Source organism: Suricata suricatta, chromosome 3 (assembly GCF_006229205.1).
Source record: "Suricata suricatta isolate VVHF042 chromosome 3, meerkat_22Aug2017_6uvM2_HiC, whole genome shotgun sequence".
In the NCBI taxonomy this organism is placed as follows: Eukaryota; Metazoa; Chordata; class Mammalia; order Carnivora; family Herpestidae; genus Suricata; species Suricata suricatta.
Window position 1 is genome coordinate 160,555,969 of NC_043702.1, and position 24,029 is coordinate 160,579,997.

Genomic DNA, 24,029 nt, shown 5'->3' on the forward strand with positions numbered 1-24,029 from the left:
CAAAATATGTGTCATGGGATCCCCAAAATGAGAAGACAGAGAATGTGGCAGAAAATATTTGAAGAAATATTATCTCAAACTTCCCCAATTTGATGGAAAACATTTATCTACATTTCCATTTCCAAAAAGTACAATGAATCCAAGTAGGATACAAAGAGATCAATACTAAACATATCATAGTCCAACGGCTGAAAGACAAAAACAAAACGTTTAAAAGAGTAAAATTCATTTACAGCTGAAGAAAAATACAATTAAAGAAAAAATACAATTGAAGAAAAAAAACAATAGAACCACAAACTAGTAGAATGAAGTTATTGTCAGTCCTAAAAGAAAAAATGAATACTTGTTACCAAGAATTCTTTACAGAAAATCTACCCATCAAAAGAAAGAAAGAAAGAAAGAAAGAAAGAAAGAAAGAAAGAAAGAAAGAAAGAAAGAAAGGTAAGTACAGGTATTCACAAATAATTTGAAAAAATAGTGGGAGAATTCTTGTAGGCTATCACTATAAGAAATACTAAAGAAATCCATCAGACTAAAAGAAAACAACACAGAGAGCAAATAAATTGAATCACATGTAGGTAGGAAGAACACCAGAAAGGGCAAACATGGGGTAAATATCAAAGACTCTGTGTATATCTGTGTGTGTTTATATTTATATTGTTTTCTTCTCTCAAATCATTATAAAAACCTATTACTATTAAAAATTATGATTATATTTGTGCAATGTTGGGTTTACTATATATACGACATATATGTTCACACATACACACATGCACACACACATACACACATACACATGGTATGATAACTCAAAGATAAGGCACGAAAAGACGCTATATCAAGAGCTTACTTGTTATATATTACCAGCATTATATCAGTACAACCTAAAGTAGATTGTTTCAAATGTAGATGCATACTCTAATTCATAGAGCAACTAGTAATAAAATAACACAAAAATACAGGTAAAAAGTCAACAGACTATAATAAACCAATTTTCAACAAGACTAATGAGAACCAAGGGAAAATAGTGTTTTCAATAAACAGTGCAGGAACCACTGAAAAGCCACATTTGACATGAATAATACTGAAGACTTAACTCATAACATACCTAAAAATTAATTCAAAATGGATCAAAGACTTAAATCTGAAAGCTAAAAGACTGTAAGACTCTTATAAGGAAACATAGGGATAATCTTCCTAACCTTGTATTTAGCAATGGTTTCCTAGATATGACACCAAATGTATAAATAATAACAAACAATGGATACTCCGAACTGAATCAAATTTTGAAACATCTGTGCTTCAAATGACATGATTAAGAAAGTAAAAAGAAAACCCAGTGAATGGGAAAAACATATGAAAATCATGTATCTAATAAAGGATATGTGCCGAGAATATGGAAAGAACAATTACAACTCAGCAATAAAGACAAATAACCCAACAAAAAACTGGGCAAATAACTTGAATAGACTTTCTCCAAAGAAGATATACAAATGGCCAGTAACTGAAAAGACGCTCAGTACCACTAATCATTAGAGAAATGCATATCAAAACTATAATGAGATAGCATCTCATATACATTAGATGGCTGTGATAAATAAGAAATAACAATGTTGGCAAGGATAGAGAAATTGGAGCCACTGTGCACTGTCAGTGGAAATTCAAAAGAGTAAAGCTGGTATGGAAAACAGTATGGCAGTTCCTCAAAAAAATTAAAAGTAGACTTACCATATGATCCAGAATTCCGCTTCTGGTTATATACCCAATGGAACTGAAAGCAGTCATTGAAAGCAGAATGTTGAAGAAATGGCTATACACGCATATTCACAGCAGCATTGCTCACATGAGCCAAAGCAAGGAAGCAATCCATGTGCCCACTGACAGATGACTGGATAAGCAAAATATGGCATATGCATACCATGAAATAGTCTTCGGACTTAAAAGGAAGGGAATTCTAAGATAAGCTACAAAATGGAGTCCCATTGAGGACATACGCTAACTGCAATAAGTCACTCCCCAAATGTAAATATTTTACGATTTTACTTATATGAGGTTCTTAGATTATAAAAATATATAGAGAGAGAAAGCAAAATTGTGGTTGCCAGTGGCTGGGGTCAAATGGGAGATATTATTGTTTAACGGGCACACAGTTTCCATTTCACAAGATGTAAAGAGTTTTGGAGTTGGTTGCGGATGGTTACAGTGACGGTTGCACAGCACGGTGACTGTGTTTAATAAAAGGGAGCTGTGTGTTTAAAAATGGCTAAAACGGTCAATTTTATGTTGCATATATTTTACAATAAAATGTTTTCAAAATGTCAGTTACAAAAACCTCTATGATAAGTAAGGATAAAGAAAAAAGTATGAGTGATAAAAAGATGGATAAATAACCAAGAATAAACATAGAAGTGAATAGTTCAAGAGGGCTTAAACAAAAATGAGCTATGGATGGTTAAATATAAATACAAATATAAATATATAAATATATACAAATATAAATATATATGTGTGTATATATATTTTTTAGTTAAGTACATAGTTAGAAGTTTAGGACAAATGAACTTTCATCCACTAGTAATACATAGAAAAGGAAGAACTATTTAATACCTGTTTGGCTACTGTCTCCCCTATTAAGGAGAATGACTATAATTCTGAAAGCATGAAACAAATATTGATAGGAAAGAAGTGAATCACAAAATAAGGAAGCAGACTATAAGAGATGCTCTAACTACCTTCTCTGAATTCCATTCTCCTGCACTCTGGAAATTATATGCTCAGAATCCCAACTCAGTTCTCCATTAAAAAAAAAAAGGAAAAAAAACTACAGATGATACTGCTCTACTATTGCCAGTGGCCTCTAAGGAAGTGGAAAAGATAACAGTCATAATCTCATGGTTCCCAAACCATGTAGCAGGACACCATGAAACATATGAATGATCCAGGAAATCACATGCTTGACATCTGTTGGACACAGAGCAAAATGCCAGCCTGAGGTAGTTCACAGTTTCAACAATAGATAGCACTACATTCCTTTCAATAGCATCATATCTGTGAAGCCGCTCGTTCCGCTGTTGCTAGAGGAAAAAGCAAGTCCCATGTAAAAATGGAGGTGGAACACGAAGGAAAGCAGGCTCCCTTCGGACCCACGCCACAAACAGCATTCCCTGTGCCCGGTGCTCACTCCCTTGCATTGCCAGTGTGCCCATCATTTCTGCCCACTATGTTTCGAGCTCCTTTAAAGGCAGGGATCCTGTCTAATTTTTTTTTCTCCTTGAATGAACAATCTCTGTTGATATTGAACTTCCAACTTTGTCCAGTGTTTTGTAAATTTTGTGAAACACACCTAAAATAGCAGCAGCAACAACTATCACAAGTAGGTGAAGGAATGTATTCATCACGAAGGATCACAGTTGAGAGAGTAAATTTTTTTTAATTTTTTAATGCTTTTTATTTATTTATTTTTAAATGTTTTATTTATTTTTGATACAGAGAGAGACAGAGCATGAGAGGGGGAGGGGCAGAGAGAGAAAGAGACGCGGAACTGGAAGCAGCTCCAGGTTCTGAGCTAGCTGTCAGCACAGAGCCTGATGCAGGGCTTGAACCCACGAATGTGAGATCTGACCTGAGCCGAAGTCAGATGCTTAACCGGCTGAGCCACCCAGGCACCCCTGCTTTTTATTTATTTTTGAGAGACAGAGAGAGATAGCATGAGCAGGGGAGGGTCAGAGAGAGAGGGAGACACAGAATCTGAAACAGGCTCCAGGCTCTGAGCTAGCTGTCAGCACAGAGCCCGATGTGGGGCTCGAACCCACAACTGAGATCATGACCGGAGCCAAAGCCGGACGCTTAACTGACTGAGCCACCCAGGTGCCCCTAGAAAGTAAATTCAATATACATATATAATATATGTATATATACATTCTTCTATATAAATGTGCATATGTATATATACAAAAATAATTATGAATATAAAAGGGCTTTGGGGCACCTGGGTAGCTCAGTGGGTTAAGCCTCCTACTTCGGCTCAGGTCATGATCTCGCAGTTCATGGGTTCGAGCTCCACATCAGGCTCTGTGCTGACAGCTCAGAGCCTGGAGCCTGTCTTCAGATTCTGTGTCTCCCTCTCTCTCTGACCCTCCCCTGCTCACACTCTCTCTCTCAAAGATAAATAAAATATTTAAAAAAATTTTTTAAAGTTTTTTTAACTATTAAAATTGGAAGCTTCTGAAAAGGCAATAAGGTTTAACTCAGAGAAGGAAAGACAGAACATAAAAGTTAATGTCTATTAACTGCTCAGAAAAGTGGGCAAAGTATTCAATGAACCGAACTGCCCCACTCTGCCTGAGGTATAGTTCCTTGACTGTGTCTTAGGTGTAAGAATAAGTAGAAAAGGGTGGAACAGGTGCCAAATCACACAAAATTAGAAGCAGAACCAATCAAAAACTGCTAAGATTCAGTAGGTTGTATGTAAGTGTGTCACAAAATGCTGATCTACAACTGACATCCAAAGCAACACACTGGAATTCTTGATGCACACAAATCAATCAATTCTATAATTAATCAAAGAATAACAAATATGCTCAGTGAAATCCAGATTTGTTTAGACTGTGTTTACACAAAAACAATGATGACAGTCCTTTCCCAAAAGAAGCATAAATGGCTACAATGCTTTTTATACTAATATCCAGAGAGACCAAATGAAACACAGGATACCGGAGATAAAGTACATAGGTATGAAATCTGAATATGTCTTCTTAATCATTAGCTACACCCTGTCTTCCACTATCTGGAAGTCTGGTATAGATGCTATGGAGCCCAATACTATATTAGTATTTCTCTGTACTAACATGCTTTTCTATACTGATCTGTCCTGACTTACAGCATTTCCTAGCATTGTGACTCATGATAGTCCCAGGACACCCCAAGGAGAACATGCATTGTGCAATATGTTGTAGAGGGCTCCTTACCACATGTTCTCAGCAGGCATTTCTTAGGAATTCTGGAAAATGTAAGGATATATGATCTTGAAGTAAATCACCATTATGCTCTGAAACTATAGGCCTGCAGGTGACTTGAGAAGTCAAGTCAATGCACTGGAGAATGGAACTGAAATGTCAAAAGATACTAAGGTGTAATCTTTGACTTCCAGGAGTTAAAAATAGAAATCTGGGAGATGTTTAAATACCTAATACAACTTACTGTAGAAGAAGCAAGAAATCTAGAAGTACTATGCTGTGATACTAATTGCTACAACAAACAAATATTGATGGGAAAGAAGTGAATCATGAAATAAAAAAACAGATTATAAGCGAGGATCTAAACAACTAATAATAGCATAGTACCCATAAAATTTGGGAGACAGAAGGACATAACTCATAATAAATAAGAATAAATCTTCCATCTGATATAGAAAATTGGCTAGAAATATCCTTTGTTGGTGGGTAACCAATCTTATTTAACCAGTAGTGTTAATTTTTGCACTGAAAGTCACGTCACTGGAAAGTCCAAAGTCTGGGGAAAACCAGGACGCTGCTCACCACTAGCGTGATTCCATTCTAACAAAATGTTGTAAATTTCCCACTCCTTACACCATTTTCAATCATCTCATCGAGGGAAAAGAACACAAGTTTTATTTCGTGTAGTTCGTTTTTTTTTTTTTTTCTCACCTAAATCCTCCACATTTTTCCTGAGCCTTTGCGATGGGTTCTCAGCAGAGAAAGAAAATAACGAGACAGTCTTCCCTGCATATACTCTTTCATCCACCAGCACAGGGCCGGCGTTCACTTACTTTTGCTGCAGCCCAGCGGATTGTTTACATCCAAATGGCTTGCGCTGGGAACACACGTATCACACTTGGAGCCAGTGACAAATCGCTTACAGAAACACTGGCCCGTGACCAAGTGACAGGTTTCATTCAAGGATCCTGAGAGATGACAATTGCAAGGCTGACATCTGAAAATGAGACAAATAAACCATCAAAGGGAATAATGTTTTGATTAATAATTCATAGTATAAGTTACATCTATCAATAACATTGTGAAATAAGATGGTCTGTTTTTGTGGGAGGCGGAGGCAAGATGGCGCCTTGGCAATCCGCCCAAGCACATGACAAAGTATGGCCCGCCTGCCTCTGGTGTACCCACCTCCCGGCCAGATACCGCGATAAGTGTACGACCAATGCAAAGCCATGAAATTGGTTAGCCCTGTTGCTGTCAGCCAATCATGAGCGGCCGCGTAGCCTGGACGGCCTGTATATATGGGAGAGCAAGCAGCTAGGGAGAAGAAGAAGAAGAAGGAAGAAAAGAACCAATAAAAGTCTCTGCAACGAATCCCGGTGCAGTCAGTTCTTCAAACTGCGGGCAGTTTGAGCGGCTCCGGCATGTTTTAACCAATCTATTGAAAAGAATACTTGAGCTAAACAAATAAACACAAAATCAAACAAGACAAAAAAGAATCTTTAACAAAATGTTGCTCATGATAAAATCTCTAGGAAGCCTCCTCCTTGTAAACTAATTAACGGGGAAAAAAGTGTTATATTGCTTTTTTTCATGCTACAATACATCTTATGGATTATTCTGAATGCCAGTTGTTCAATTAAGAAAACTGTAAATTTTGCTTTCTCACAAAGTAGTTCTTCTGACAGCTAAAAATTTAGATTAAGTACCCATAAATCATCTTTCCAAGTATCTATCAATTTATGAACTAGAACACTGGTCTGATAACCATTGATCTCCCTAAAAATCTTGAAATTCTATATTTAGTCTTATAAAGATTAAATTTCACTAAGAAGAGAGTTTGAGGAAGACATATTCCATTACTGCCAATGCCTTAATATAGGTTACATTTCATTTTCCATTTTATGAACTAAACTCATTTATCCAGAATGGTTGGAAAAAAGAGCATTCTTTTGATCTATGGAAAGATGTAAATTGTAGAAATATCCTGAGATGACTTCATTCCAACTTAAATTTCTTGGACCTAAAGTTGCTTGTAGAAATCACTGTCCTGGCATTTTGCATTGATAGAAACCAAAACCTGTTTCCTCTGAGTAAATTATTCAGATACATAGCCAATGCCAATGTCATTGATTAGGATAAGCAATTTTGGCACCAGAAAGTGTTGGAGAAGCAAAAACAGCACATGTAAAAAAGACAACTCATTTGTAAACAGGAGCTTTCCATGTGGTTCATTTAAAATAACATTAAATGGATCCACCTCTGTTTTCTTTTTTTTTTTATTTTATTTTTATTTTTATTTTTTAAAATTTTTTATTGTCAAATTGTTTTCCATACAACACCCAGTGCTCTTCCCCTCAAGTGCCCTCCACCATCACCACCACCTCTCTTCCCCCCTCCCCCCTCCCCCCCAACCCTCAGTTCCTCTGTTTTCTAATAAAGATGCTGGAGGGATGGTTTCTTTATCCCCCCTGCAACTTCTACAGTGTGATCTCTTGGGTAATCATTCAACACCCTTAAAAAGGCTGATAAAAGCTAACGACTGCTAAATAAGCTGCAAATTTGTTTTATGGACGAATATCGCCCTGGGAATAAATAAAGTACAGTTTCTCTTGAAAACCCCTCCACTGTAGTTTGCCCTTTTTATGTCATGACAAAAGGACATTTTCCCCCTATAAACAACTATATTAAGTCCTTTATGTAAAGACATTGCATCAAAAGTCCATTTCAAATAGATGTTTTATTTAGGTGACTTAAGGATCAGGGCTGAAGAAAATTATGCATGGAAATTAAAATGGAATTAGAGAAGCAACAAAATATTTGATTTGCTCTTAATTTCATTATATGCTATTACTTAGAGCATATTGTTTGTAGGTTTTCAATGTAATATTGGTAAGCATAAACAATAAACGCAAGCGTCTCCCAATGCATATATATATCACCACACCACTCATGAGTAAGTGTCTCTTGAGTATTTCCATTTTTATTACCATTCACTCATGAGACAATCACACTTACTTTACATACAGTACATTTAGAGTAATAGTTTCCAGTGTATAACATAATTCCTTTCCTTGATGTAGTTCTATTTCCTTCCAGCTAGCTGCTACATGCTTAACTCCAACTCAGCTCTGTCAATATCCATGGGATATTAAGTTCTGAATCCAAATGGAATAAATAAATTGCCTCTTAGGAAAGCATGCAATGTTTTGAGTAATTAAATGTGACTCTTCCTGATTTTATTGTCTCTTATCCCAGCTGGAGTTCTATCTAACTTATCTAACTTGTTATAACTCCTTGGCTGCAGTAAGAGAATTTTACCTGAATGAAGTTCATAGGAGACGTTCCTGAATGTTATAGCTTGTTTCTAACCCATAGGGCATCAGGGATGATTTTGTAATTAAGGCGTAAGTAGAATGATTCCTATAAATTTCTCAGCCACTCAAATATAATTTTAAACATTTCCAAGACTCTTTAGCAAATAAGCTACAAGTTTGATGTCATTTTGTATGTTATCTCAAGAGCACCTCCTAAATGAAATATATTTCACGTTTACTAAAACAAAATTATACATAATAAAGGAGAAGACATTTTAAGCTTAGAAAGAGAAACACCAAACTAAGATGAATTGTGATATTGATTTTGTCTGGATAAATGGTTTTTGTAATATTAATATAAAGAAACCTTCATTACACTGACTCTCCTGGTACAGCCCAAGCTTCTCCGGCAATCTGTTTAAAATCTTCATTTTTCATCCTTATGGGAAAACCTCACTTGCTAAATGGATTTCATAAAGAGTAATCTGTCAAGATTTATATAGATAAACAATTTGTGATGTTTATTGACCAGTTCATTATGGTAAACAATACAGGAGTAAAGCATCGCTAATCTCTGCCAGCAGTCTGCTATTATAGTTCTGTTTGGGCCCTCGTGTAACTCAGTGCTTACTGAGTACAATGGGAAATGAGTTAATTGGCCTCTCTTCCTTAAATCACAAACCTCATATATTTTTCTTTCCACAAAACTTAGTCCAATTGTGCAAATAGTAAGAGAAAGAGCTGTTCTACTTATTATTATTGCAAAACATCACTATTAATAAAGGAGTGTATTTCAGTGATGTATTTCATTGTCAGAAGCTTCATCATCTGAGAGAGAGCAATACTAGGAGGTCTGAGGCTGTATTCTAGGATATAGATCACTTCATTGACATTTTTCTTTGAACACCTCTTTCCTATCTGGGGATTTAACTCATGGGTACCATCAAATGTATTTATATATATTGATTGACATAAATAATATTCATTGAGGTCCAATTATGTTCCAGGACTGGAAGAGGCACTAAAGACATTAAGAGGAAAAAGATAGAGTTGTAGTTGTCTTCAAAAAGCTCATAATCTAGCAAGCAATATAAAATACAGCATTAATAAAGATATATGTAGACTCTGTGGACACAGAAAAGGACAAAACTAGTTGGTGTGACACGAAGGGATGGGACAGCGGAAGGCGTATTAAGAAAAATCTTGGGGGCACCTGGATGGCTTAGTCATCTAAGCATCTGACTCTTGGTTTCAGTTCAGGTCATGGTCTTGCAATTTGTGGATTCAGGCTTCACATCAGGCTCCATGCTGGTGGTGCAGATCATGCTTGGGATTCTGTCTGTCTGTCTGTCTGTCTCTCTCTCTCTCTCTCTCTCTCTCTCTCTCTCTCTCCCCTCCTGCTCATGTTGTCTCACTCACTCTCTCTCAGACTAAATAAATTTTTTTAAAAAAGAAGGAATCTTGGAAGAGATATTTGAGCTGACTATTAAAAGTTGAATAGGAATATGCCAGGCAAGACAGAGAGGATGAAAAGGAAGAGAAAAGAAACATCAGGAGGGGGTGTAAGGTTATAACCAATTCAAAATTTTGGGATATAAATTCAGAATAGGAAGGGTAACAGGCAAAACTAACTAAGAATGTTAAGCAGAAGCAAGATATTGCTAGAGAAGGTGCAACAGTGACTGTGGTAAAGAGCAATGGAAAGGAGAGGAAGAGATTTAAAAAATGTTAAGTAAAATCAGGAGGACAAGGTAGACAAATTGAAAAGAGAAGCAAAGGAGGGCATAGAGTTATTTCCAGTTTTCTAACTTGCTGACAGGTAGGTGATGGGGATACCATTCGACATAAAGAATGGATAAGAAAGAAATCTCAAGTTGCTGAGGGATTTTAGACAAGGATTATTAATGATTGTTAGTGAGTAAAACAGAAAGAGACGTTATGGATACTTTAATTTGGAGAAATTGGACAGTTTCCTTCCATCATTCCCTAGAACAAAGACTTGCACACAGTAAAGGTTCAATAAATAAATATTGTTGAATAAATGAATGAATAAAGCACCAGGAAAGCTTTAGACTCAGAATAGGACACCACAGACAAATCAAATGTGACACGTAGCTTTAAGAACAATTTAGCTCCTTTGAGGCCTTTTTGATCAGCTAACCTATTCCCCCAAAGAAGGGACTGCTTTCTTCAAGATTGGCCTCAGCTTTGACACCTTAAGGCCACCACTTATCCATTCAGTCCTCTGGTTCAGGATCCCGTGAATGCTACAGCGCCCTCTAGAGGAGTTTGTTTTCCAGATGGTTAAGATTCTATTTTCTTTCTACAGCAGAACTGTGGCTCACTGAGGTTCTTAGGTTTTGTTGATTTGTTCATTTTTGACTACTAATAGCATTGGATTATCTCAGAACTGGAATCAGAATTATAGGAGAGCGATATGGGGCTCGGAGATGCTTCTTGTGTGGACTGAAAGACACATGGCCAGACTCACATGGTTTATTGGAAAGATGAGAATGGCATTGTCTCATCTAGAAGGGAAGAGTTAATAGTAGCCTCTCTACCCTCTCTGGTGAAGCCTTCCCAGGCACAGAGAAAGGGATTCATCACGACTAAACCTGGGCAATGACTCTTTTGCATCCAGGCAACAATGACATCTGAGTCCAAGGAGGCGGCATTCCTGCCATTTAGAGAAAAGCTTGCTTAGCAGTATTCTGCATCTGAGACCCCTACCTCTTTCCCCTTTGTTGACACTCTACCTAATCACAGAGAGCACCTATTGGTGACCAAAACCAAATATTTGAAAGAAATAAAAATCTCAGAACGTTCAATACATTAACAATAGCATTATGTGTTTATAGCAGAAGAAACCCTAGTGTCACTTTCCATAACCTCCTCGTTATAGGAACATAATAACTTTGAGATATGATAAGAGATTCAAATTTAGTGTCTTCAGGTAGAAGAGAGATTACACTTATTCTCTGTGGCCACAGAAAACATAAATAGACTAGGCAAAAAAAATTAACAGAGATGAAATTCTCTTTCTCAGAATTAGAGCTGTCTGAAGCAAACATGAGTTGCTTCATGAGTGAGAGGCATTTTCAGTTCCATGTTTTTGAGTAGAAGCTGAGTTACCAGTTATTCTGAAAAGGTGATTTATGCAGAGAAATGTATGGGGCAGAGTTTAACTAAAAAATTGCTTGAAGATTCTTTCCAAGTCTAAAAATCTATGATTCTATGATGCTTAGTGAAAATAAATGACTTACCCAAGTAACAGGGAATCTGGTTACAGGGTCAACAATTTTTATGTATAAAGGAACAGATAGTAAATATTTTAGGCTTAGTGGGCCGTGTGATCTCTGCTGCTCTAGCAGTTTGAAGGCAGTTATAGACAACACATAAAGAATGAATATTGCTGTGTTCTAATAAAACTTTATTTCCACAAACAGATGGCAGGCCAGATCTGGCCTGCAGGCCACATAAGTTGCTAAACTTTGGTAAAGTAGGTTGAATTGTGGCCCCTCAACAATTTCCAAGTCCTAATATCTGGAACTTGTAAATATGTTACACCTTACTTGATAAAAGGGACTTACGGAAGGAAGTAAGAATTTTGAGATATAGAAATTATTCTGGATTATCCAAAAGTGCCCAATGAAATCATAAGGTGATAGGAAGAAGCCAGGAAATGAAGAGTCAGAGTGAAAAGCTAGAAGAACATAAGCAGAGGTCAGAGAAGAGAGAAAACATTACTCTGCTAGTTTTGAACATGAAGGAAGGAGCCATGAGCTAAGGAATACAGGCGACCGCTCCAACAGGGAAAAGAAAGAAAGTGGATTTTCTCCTAGAGTGTCCAAAAGAAAAGGCTTGCTGACACTTTGATTTTAGCCTAGTAAAACTAATTTTGGACTTTTGACCTCCAGAACTATAAGACAATAGAGTCATGTTGTTTTGAGCCACTAAAATTATAGTCATTTATTACAGCAGTAATAGGAAACTAATATGCTTAGTCAAGTGGAAAAGTCATAACTGGACCCTAGATACCCTGATGCCCAATAGAGTAGCATTGCCACTCCATCACATTGAATAAATGCTACTAATTTTTAAAAATGGGCATTTTTTAGAGAATAATACAGACTCTATATTAAAGAAAAACTATATGATTTAGTGGTCATGGAAGACTAAAAAAATTATCACAACTCCTCACCCCTCTCTTTATGCAGACCCTTTGCAACCAACTGCACACTTCTATCACCCAAAAGTAGAATCTAATTTCCTACTCCTGAATATGGGTTGGCCTGTGACTTGCTTTGGCCAATAGAATAATAAGGCAAAGGTAACAGTGTGACAGTCTCGAGTGTGGACCTCGAATATCCTAGCATTCTTCTGCTCCCTTTCTGGGCACTCTGCCACTACTTTGTGAGCAAACCATGGCTAGACTGCTAGATGACCGGAGGTCCATAGCCCTTGTACCTCCACCACCCTAGATTACGCCCCAGAAGGCGTCACTGTGGAGCATGACTCTGTGAGGTACATTCCCCAATATTCCAACTCTCACACCATGAATGGATACAAGCTGACAAGTAAATTATCCGCTTTCATTTGAAGTCATTGATCTGGTTCTCAAAGGAAGACCAGTTGAGATCAATTGGGAATACACGTGTGAAGAGATTAACAGACCAAATCTATAGCTCAGGGTTCAAATGGAGAATATTTGCACTAAAACCAAAAATAATCTGGTCATAGATGACTGTCACTTCATTTTATGTTTTAGGAGTCTGAGCCTTTAGATTCTCTGGCCAGCCTAGATCCCAATATCCTACCATCTGAGGAAAATTACAGTTCAGTGTGTGTCAGCAGGTAAGAGACCAGTAGTGATACTTCTAGCTCCTAACTCCTTGAGGCTTAAAAAAGACAAATGCAACCAACGAATACAGAGAGAAGTAGTCATGAGAGGAGAAACTTTGAGCGACTGTGACATGTGGGTGGCATGTAAGGAAAGCAGTGCTGTGCCAGATGAATGGAGCAGTCCAGGCCATGAGAAGGAAGAATCGTACTTAGAGGTCAACTTGAGGATAGCACCAGGAAGTACACGGTGTCAAATGAGTCCCTACTACCAACTGAAATGAATTGAATGTGGCCCATTTTTCTCTCATTGTTTTTGGTTTAGACAAATAAGATATACTTTTTTTCCTCTATTGATTTTTCAGTGGGCAGACTTTTTTTGCTTCATTGTTTTCGATACTGATTAAATCATGTTTGCTTTATATGTCAGAGGTAAACAGAGTGATTTTTGCACTTGGATCAGCTTTTGAAAATATATGCCCCCTTTTTGTGATAGGTAACTTTTGAAGAATGAACCACTTGGATGAAAACAGGCAAATGGTTTTCCAGCTTGTTATTGTGTTTGGTAGATTTCTGCTGCTGTTGCTGCAGTTTAGGGTGAGGGCCTATTTTATTTATTTCGTCCTTAGGAGTATACCAAAAATGTAGAAAATAAGCCAAGAGGAAGTGTAGCAGACATAACTGTATGCCGTAAAGAGAACATGGAAAGGGGAGGGGTATGTGTGAACTTGGTGGAAGTTAAATAAAATCCCCTGAATATATAAATGGAAAAAGCAGATGAGGAAGTCAGTTTATTTTCTAAATCAATAAAGAGATACAATGATATTTGCATCTTCTCCTTGCTTAACAATAAAATACCTACAGTCTGTTGTAGAGTTTTGGAAATTAGTGAAAAACTTTGTATATTTGTAAGTACCTACCACAGTACCTAGTTCAAAATAAATTCAATTGATTTTAGTTGATTTTCATTCTTTTAAAAAAACACTGTCATCAGGGCATCAATATTTATTTGCCCATACAGCATGTCTGTATGTATTTAGACTATATGTGAGCTTTTCCTTCAAGAAACAAAGTTCCATTTACTAAATGGGATCCCATATATTTTAGTCATCTTTGTGCACATTTTCAAAATAGTCAATGTTAGTATATATATGTATGTACACACACACAATAACAACCAGAAGTCAACAAAGAGATTTCAATATCATTCAGGAAAGGAATGGTAAACATAAAAAGAATAAAATCCATTTTTATCTCTTCTCAATGATGAGAAGTATAAACTCAGTGTCATATTTTGAAATATCTTTTGCTATGATCTTCTGTGCCTGAAGATTTCTTCTCTAATGATTATCACTGTTAAAGTGAAAAGCGACAGTCAGACTCATCAGTGGAAGAAAAGGGTCAGCTCAGAGCACAGGCATCCCACACGACTGATTGAGCAGAGGACGCATCCTGTTGATTTCCTTGGGCCCCAAACGGTCATGGGAAACTTTATGCTTTCTTTTCATTGAAGAGAAGCTGCATTATATATGGTAGCTCTTGCTTCCAATAGCTCTTTCCAGTGCAGCCTATCCTCGACCTCAGAGCCAACCCTATCCAATCTCAGAGGAGTCTGAGCCCTACTCACGTATCGATGGTGTGACTTGAATTTTAAGGTTTATATCCCTTCATCAAGATGATGATGGCATGAGATAGCATGAGACTTGATTTTTATTTTGGGAAGAAAGTAATGTAATAGAGAATTAGTTCTCTGTTGGCTATGTTAAGAAAGAGACATATTAATTTAAGCCGCAGAGAGACAGGTAACTATAGGCCTAGGGCCCATGGCAGGAATCTGAGTAGATGATGATATATTGGACAGTTATTAACATTATACAGCGGCTAAAATCATAAACAAAGATATGCAAATTGAAGGGGTGGATTAGAGAGGACTGATCAGAAAAAGAGAAGACAAATCAGAGAGATAAGAACTTGGACGCCAAAGGATGAGATACGTTTAAGGAATAGGGAGGACAGTAAAATTATTGGCACATCGCAAAACCATGAGTCATAAGAAGCAATCATAAATCAATTTCACTCCCATCTTTCCTGATCTTTTGGATATACTACATGGGACTAATTCATCTGTCTTCTACTTGAATATAAAGTGAGTCCGTTACCTGGCTCTTTTGGTCTTGTTATAGTTACTTTAAATTGTAAAGCACAGGTTCAACAAGAACAAGACTGGAGGCATCACGCTTGATGATTTCAAAATATATTGTAAGGTTATACTAATCAAAAAAGTATGGTCCTGACATAAACAGACATGTAGACCAATGAAACAAAAGAGAAAGCCCAGAAATAAATCAATAAATCTACACATATATGGTCAACTGATCTTTGGTAAAAGTGCCATGCACACATAATGGGGACAGCGTAGTCTCTTCCATAAATGGTGTTGTGAAAACTGGATATTCATGTTCAAAAGAATGAAATTAGACCATTATACCATATACAAAAAAAAATGTCCAAAATGGATTAAAGATAAACATAAGTTTGGAAGTTGTAAACCTACAAGAAGAAAATATGGGTAAAAAATTTTTGACATTGGTCTGGGCAATGATTTTTTTGGATATGATATCAAAAGCACAGGAAATGAGCAAAAATAGAAAAATGGAATCGCATCAAACTAAAAAGCTATGCACATCAAAGGAAACAGCCAACAGAAGGAAAAGGCAACCTATATAATGGGAAAAAATGGGAGAAACCATCTGCTAAGGAATTAATATCTAAAATATATAAGAAACTCATATAATTTAATGGAAGAAAGGAAAGAAGGGAAGGAGGGAGGGAGGAAGGAAGGGGAAAGGAAAAAGAAAAAGGAAGGGAACCCAAATAAAAAATGTGCAAAGGAAGGGCTCCTGGGTGGCTCAGTCTGTTAAACATCTGACTTCAGCTCAGGTCATGATATTACAGTTTGTGGGTTCAAGCCCCACGTCGGGTGGTGTGCTGACAGCTCAGAGCCTGGATCCTGCTTCAGATTCTATGTCTCCCTCTTTCTGTCCCTCCCCTGCTCATGCTCTCTCTTTCAAAAATAAATAAACATTAAAATATTTTTTAATGAACAAGGAAATAAAGTAGACATTTTTGCAAAGGATACATACAGATGACCAACAGCTACATGAAAAGGTCCTCAACATCATTAGCCATCAGGAAAATACAAATCAAAACCGCCATGAGATATCACCTTATACTGCTTTGATAGCTATTGTCAAGAAGACAAAAGGACAAAAGATAACAGTTATTGGTGAAGGCATGGAGAAAAGGGAACCCATGTATATTCCTGGTGGGAATGTAAATTGGTACAGTGATTATGGCAAACAGTATAGACATTCCTCAACAAATTAAAAAGAAGTCTTTAACCATAAGATCCCAGCATCTTGAAGAGATATTTGCACCCCCATGTTCACTGCAGCATTATTCACAACAGCCAAGATATGGAAACAAACTAAATGTCCATCAAAGGATGAATAGAAAAAGAAGATGTGATACACACACACACACACACACACACAATGAAATATTCTCTAGCCATGTGAAAGAAGAAAATCTTGCCATTTACAACATGGATGAACCTGGAGGACATTATGCTAAATGGAATAAGCCAGACCGAGAAAAACAAATATTGTATGGAATCATTTATATGTAGAAAGTGAGGGGATGAGAATGAAATGCATGGCCGTAGTTCCAATCAGCACAGGCACATGGTCTTCATATCCTCCCAGGTTCAGGGCAGGATCAGGGTCATCATCCCTGGAACTGACCCACTGTACAGCAGAAAGAGAGCTCTTTCTTAATAGCATGGAGGTTCCTGGAGAGGGTCGGCATTTGCTCCCTCCTGGGAGTAAAAGGGGAAAAAGTTAGGAATGGTGCCTACCAAAAGAATTAGGTAGGGGTATCAAACGACAGATTTGAGGAAAGGTAGGAGTCATTTATGAGGGACTCTGGAGTCCAGAGGATTGGGAAAGATGTGATGTATTCACAGAATCGCATTTCTGCAATTAGGAAGCTATGAGAAGTAGAGAAGTTCAAAGTGATCAAAAAAAAATTCCTGGTTATGCTCATGAAAATTGGTTGTTGGGACAGGAACTGAATAAATGAGAGGCAATGGGAAAATGCCATCTCTTGGAGAAAGTTTACAATGAATGGAAACATGGAAGTCTGAAGATAAAAACAATGAGGATGGAGGCAAAGTGGTACATTTCAGAGGACAGTTTATAATTTTTGGAAGGTAGTTCGGAATCTGACTTGATGTAATTACATGTCAGTTGATAGGTAAAGATATACAATTATATTTATATAAAATGTGTCATGAGTCTTTTCACTTTAAACCCATAATTCCCATAATTACCCTGGATCTTTTATTCTTTAGAATCTACCCGGAATTTTACACTCTGGCTTTCTCCTAGACTACAACCTTCACTGATCGCTTTGATTTTACTGAGCTCTGCCTTCTTGATTTTAATCTCAGCACCTTATAATAATGCAGTTTATACCTTTTGGTGGGGGGACTTTCCCTGTTCCTAAAATTTTGGTTTACATTTAAACACAACTTCTAGGGGAATGTGAGGGCTCAGTTGGCTAAGCATCCAACTCTTGATTTCAGCTGAGGTCATGATCCCATGGTTCATGAGATCTAGCCCCACATAAGGCTCCATGCTACGTGTGTCTTCTGTTTGGGACTCTCACTCCCTCTCTCTCTTAGCCCTTCCCCTGCTCGTTCTCTCTCTCTCTCTCTCTCTCTCTCTCTCTCTCTCTCTCTCACTCTCTCTCTCTCTCTTTCTCCCACCCTCAAAAATAAATAAACAAACCCCACCCTGAAAAATAAATGTAAACTTTTTTTTTAACTGCTTTCAATCCAGGGAGTTGAATTCCAGTGTTAGCGAGTCTTACTACAGAGTGATAGATGATAGACTACTATTCTGTAAGTAATTCCTAACCCTGAATTCGACTGGGATGGGGTGTTAGATGGATATTTAAATTAGAGGGAAGCAGCAGCGTAGGGTAAAGGTCAGCCTGAATCTAAGAACACTGAAGAGCAGATGGGTTGTGTAATGAAGAAATCAAGATTCACTTAAATAAAGCTAAATGAAAAAGCTGAGACCATTAGAAATCTCCAGGCCATGAAGAAGGTGATAACACTGGGAAGAATAACAAGGAAGATCAGTAGAGGGGAAATGGGTAAGAGGCTGGCACAAAGGACACAGATGCATGAACATTCCAAGGAGGAGAGTAGATTAAAGAAGGTACTTTTCTCTGGAAATTAAGTATTGCCAGTAAGACTATAAAAAATATAAGAAACCTAAAGACTGAGGTGTCCAGGAATGAAACAAACCCACTTACAAATTCCAAGTGGGGAAGGTGTGAGATGGTCTTTCAACAAAAAGTATGTAGAGGAGATAGTATGTGCAGTCACTGGCTCCAATTTTACTATCAAAATCCTGACAATACATTTATTTAACATTCACTGTATCATTCACTCTCTATACTCATTCAGAGTGATTTAGTGTTTGTAGAAAATAGTACTAACGGTCTTAGACCACCAAAATGATATCTTTTCCAATGGCAACAGAAGTGGAACTCCATGAATTTTAAAAATTGAGAGATATGTAATAAAAAGAATGATTTTGACAAACACCTTAAATATCATGTTAAAGATTTTTAATCACACTGAATTTCAGTAGAAACCCAAATACACTAGTTTTGAGTTATTTTTCAATAATTTACCCTGTCACCCTGTCCACACTCTAATCGAGGTGTTAATGAAGAGTGTAACAGCCAAAAGGCAGGCAGCAGGGGGCCATGAGTTGAAAAGAGCCCAGATAATCTCAAACCCTTGACTAATTAGCAATTATATTTATAAACACACACACACACACACACACACACACACTGAGAAAGAGCTTTGATTGGTATGTATGGAACATAATGCTAGTTGCTTGGGGGTTGGAATGCCAAAGAATTCAAGGATATAGTCCCAATTGGAGGGAGACAAATTTATAATCTGACCAGACCAAAAACCATGCATGGAACTGGCATTCCAGCACATTTTCAAAAATACAGCAACGAGCAAAAATGCATAAAAATAAATGTTCACCAATATACCAGGAATGAGAAGTAGAACATTAAAGACCAGGCATCTTTGAAAGTGGTTAATTTACTTTCAAAATGTACTTTACACACTGGGGAAAAATCATATCACTTAACACAAAAATATGGTTCTAATCTGGTCTTTAACCTAAATTAGAAAATCAAGAAAAACATAAGTAGATGATGTTAATTAATTAATTATTAACAAATCCAGGGGCCCTGTAGAACAAGGGATACACATACATATACTATGTATCTTGGCCCTTATATATATATATATAGAGAGAGAGAGAGAGTGTGTGTGTGTGTATGTGTGTGTGTGTGTGTGTGTGTGTGAACATGCACACACATTTATTTCTATGGATATCCCTTTACCTCCTCTTCTCCATCAAAATTGTAAGTTCTTTGAGGGAAAACGATTTTAACTAAATACTCCCCAGATCTTAACACTAGGGACATCTGTCAGCATATAGCAAACTATACATTGGAACTCTCAGAAATATTCAAAGATTACTATTATGTTCAACAAACACAGGCACCAAAGAGCCAAAAATATATCAACAAACTAGGGGGACTAAAAATATTGCATTTTACAAAAAATTTAAAAAATCACTGTTAGAAGAAAAATTAATGACAAATATTATTCAACATAGAGACTTCAATATTAATTATTAAAAAGATTTACCTTCCAGTCTGAGGGTCAAATCCAAAGTAATGGTCTCTACAGTGGTCACAACTCTGTCCAGCAACAGAAGCGTGCTGGCAAATGCACTGACCAGTTCGGCTACTGCAGATGTGATGAACTGCACCTGTTATATGGCAGGAACATGGCAGGCAGCCAGTGGCATTGCCTGGAGAAATATAAAAACCTGGAGATAAAGAAATGAAACATTTTTAGATATAGCTCCTACCCAGTCTTTTTCTTTAAAAGATAGTGTTTTGATTATACCAAAACCCAGAGCACTATTGTGGCACTTCCCAACTCCCAATACAAATGTGGTTATGGCTGCTCTTAATGAGTGTATCAGTTACAACCAAAGAAAGGCCGAGTAAATAATTTACATTGTACCCGGGTGTCTCCCAGGCAACAAGAATTCAGTGCATGTAAAGTCTCCTTCATGATCTTTCCACTAAAAGCTAGTTCTCCTGTAATATCTCCATTCCTACAGATAGTTCTGCCATTTATTCAGCTGCTCAGCCTACAGCCCAGACACATCTTTGGGAAGGGACCCAGATAAAAATACAAGGTGGCCAGTTTAAACTTAAGTTTTTGATCAACAATGCATCTTTTTAATAAAAGTATGTGACATGTGCTTATATTAAAAATTATGATTATCTAAAATTTAAATGTAACTGAGCATTCTGTAGTTTCCCTAAGTCCTTCACACCCCTCCATTCCTACATCTAGCTAACTACCAAGTCCTACGGATGATGTCTTCTAAGAATTTTAAACTTTCTTTTTTTTTTTTAGTTTATTTATTTTGAAAGAGAGAAAGAGAGGGAGGGAGGGAGGGAGGCAGGAAGGTAGAGAGGGAGAAAGACAGAGAGAGACAGAGAGAATATGAATGTGAATGGGAGAAGAACAGAGAGAGGGGGGAGATAGAGGATCCCAGTGCAGGGCTCAATCTCACAAACCATGAGATCATGACTTGAGTCTTTCTACCCTCCACCTTTACTGCCATCTCCCTAGTTACGGTCGCCACTAAGTTTATTGTAGTAAACACTATGGCGGACAGGTAACGGTAAGAACCTTATACTCATTATTTCACTTCCCACAGCAATGGTAATAATTCAGGGATTATTATTACATCCATTATGTATATGACAACACTAAAGATTAGAAAGGGTAACAGACTTTCCTAAAACAATGGTTAACAAATAGCAGATTCACACAAAAGCATCTCAACTACAGAGGGTGTCTGATCTAATGGTCTCCTCTTGTCCCCCTCCTATTGATTCTTTTTGTTTTTTAATGTTTATTAATTTATTTGAGAGAGACAGAGAAAGAAAAAGAGAGAGCTGGGAGGGCCAGAGAGAGAGGGTGGGAGAGAGAATCCCAGGCAGGCTCAGTGCTGTCAGCCCAGAGCCCAGTGTAGGGCTCAGTCTCACAAACCACAAGATCAAGACCAGAGCCAAAATCAAGAGTCAAATGCTCAACCGACTAAGCCACCCAGGCACCTCAATCTACTCTTCACAGAGTATCTAGAACAACATTTTCCAAAGTTTGTTTAAATACCTCATTCCTCTACTGAAATGTGTTTGATGGCTTCCTATTCACTTTAGGGGAAGAAAAATCCAAATGCCTAACCCAGCCTCCAGTCCTCCTGGCAGGTCTCACCTCTATCTACAGCTTCCTTTCACTGCTTGTTCCCCAACGTACTCTGCTCCAGTCATACTTCTTCCTGTTCTTGATACCTAAAGGCCTTCTTACTGGCATGCCTGTCTGCTGGAATGATTTTGACCCATCTTTTCTGCTTTGTTCACTCTGACACACATCAGGTCTTGTGACTTTCTTGAGTAACCTACCCTAGAAAGTTTAAACATGCCTGTGACAGATTCATAGCATCTTGTTCATTTAATTTAGATTGCTCATGAAAATTATAATTAATCTCATTTCACCAGATTGTAACCTCCATGAAGGCAGGAACCTTATTTAATTCACCACTGCTCCCCCAACATCCAGTACAGCACTTGTCACAAAGTAGGCATTCCCTAAACATTTGATGAAGCCACACAAATGCCCAATTATAAACAGGCATTGATTTCCACAAGTACTATATTTAAAAATCCACAAAACGCAGGTTAATTGCAAAACCCATATTTGTTTCTTATAGCAGAAGGAAAGAAAGAAAAATATGATTCAAAAACATTTTCAAGTTACTTAAAATTTCTTGGACCCAAAAGGTGGAAGTCAACAGACACAAATGTTGGAAGGCATTAGACAGTAGAATGATAAAGCAGGTGTATAAGGGGGGCGGTTCTTGGTTTTGTGTGGCATGTGTGTTTGTGCAAACATACACATACATCTAGACACACCCATGTACATGCGTAATGTTACAAGGAATTTTATTGTAACAAGGGAGAGAGGGATTACAGAAATACTCTAATGAATAAAGTTCTGACAAATGGAGATGATTTCTACAATTGTCATGATCATTAATTTGGGTATATATCACTGACACTCAAAGAGAGAAAGAACATGAACAAAAGGTGAATCCATTTTGTATTACTATGCTATAGGGAGAAACAGAAAGTAACTGGAATATGTTATAAACCTCATTTGAGGCTTTGGTTGAAAACAAGCCATTCTTTCATGGCCATCAACAATTTGTTTTTCTTCTCCTAGGCCCAGAATATTCTCCCTTAGAAAGTTTCAGATAGTCAAATAGAAAAGATTGTGCTCAAAGAAATGGAGGAAACTCAAAATTGGTGCCATTCCAACCAGACGGAAAGAACTGATGGATACTGTCATTTTTATAGCAATTGACAACTACATTATGTCATTTGCTTCTCTGTATCCACTGACAGCAATTTGCCATCCATGTGTTTCCAGAAGTATAGTTATGTAAATTAATATATTTTCATACCTGATTCATCATATAATCAAAGTCACATACTTCAAAGGTTTTTATTTTGAATTCAAGACTACTGTGGCTGTGATTCTATGTATTTTTCTTCCTGTGAAGCTACCTAGGTCCTTAAATTCATGATGATGGCATCATGAATGTACTAACCGCTCTCCAATTTGGATAAATTACCCATTAACACAGATACTTAGAAGTAGAATTAATTTGGACTTATTGCAATAGCTTCAAGCCACAGAGAATTCTAGAACAATTAGGGATAGTTTTTACAAGAAATGATTTATTAGATAAATCTGTAAAGACAAGGAGGGTTTATTTTGGTGTGGAAAATTGGGTTGCTCAAGTTTTAGAAAGAAAAAAGTGCCATAGAAAAATCAGAGATATAAGCAGAGAACAAACATGGGGGGAAAAAAACACAAACCAGGGAGGCTGCAACCTGGAGGTAGTTCTTCACGGAAATGCCTGCACCGGAACTTGTCTTGGGGTTAATTCCCGTCCTCCTCTCTGGAGCACGATTATAAAGGTTAATCCCACCAGTATTTTACTTGTCCTATTTTTAAGCAGTTCTAATTAGGATGACTCAGGTACCTTCCTGCTCAATGATTACTTCTTGCCTTACCTGAATGTGCCTAATTCTAGACCATTACCTCTCCTTTTATGACTTCCAACTATAGAAAACAACATTTTCCCTTCCCTCCTACTTCAACTTCAACTTCTGAGTGCAGCTTAAAGATAACTGACCTTAATTTTTTTTGGCTCAATACATTTCTGATTTCCTTCCACTAATTCCACTTCATGTTCCACATCTTCATGTCCATAACCTTTTAACCGATCTTTTTGAGATTTCTGGCCATGGATGATTTTGTACCACATTCTAAAGTGAAGTCATTAAGACAACACTATTACCTCACATTAGGTAGTGCCAAGAGTTTGCACGTATAGAGCACAAGTCAGTCCCACTATGTTTGTGACCCCCCCCCCCAGCTTTATTTCAGCTAACCCTGGCCCAAAACAGGACAAGTCTGATGGGGAAAACAATGTGTTATGCAGTTAAAGCAAAAAGTCACCCGCATCATAAAATACTGTTGCTTTATCCTGGAGAAGACTTGCAGAATCCTCAGAGTTCAAAGTTATTAGCAAGGCAGCTGGTATTATCTCCTGTAGTGGCCATTTGCACAGCACAGCACTGTCCTGGGCATTAAAGA

The 24,029-nt window shown here is 37.3% G+C and overlaps 1 protein-coding gene across 1 annotated transcript in view; it reads right to left on the reverse strand.

The window, feature by feature from the left end:
• USH2A (usherin) overlaps nt 1–24,029 on the reverse strand; it is a 697,677-nt gene that overhangs the window by 524,320 nt on the left and 149,328 nt on the right. Inside the window, exons 13-14 of the mRNA XM_029933401.1 lie at nt 19,926–20,109; nt 5,789–5,952 (exon numbers count right to left, since the gene is read on the reverse strand). Of these exons, the coding sequence (XP_029789261.1) occupies nt 5,789–5,952; nt 19,926–20,109 (348 nt within the window). The remainder of the gene's footprint in view (nt 1–5,788; nt 5,953–19,925; nt 20,110–24,029) is intronic.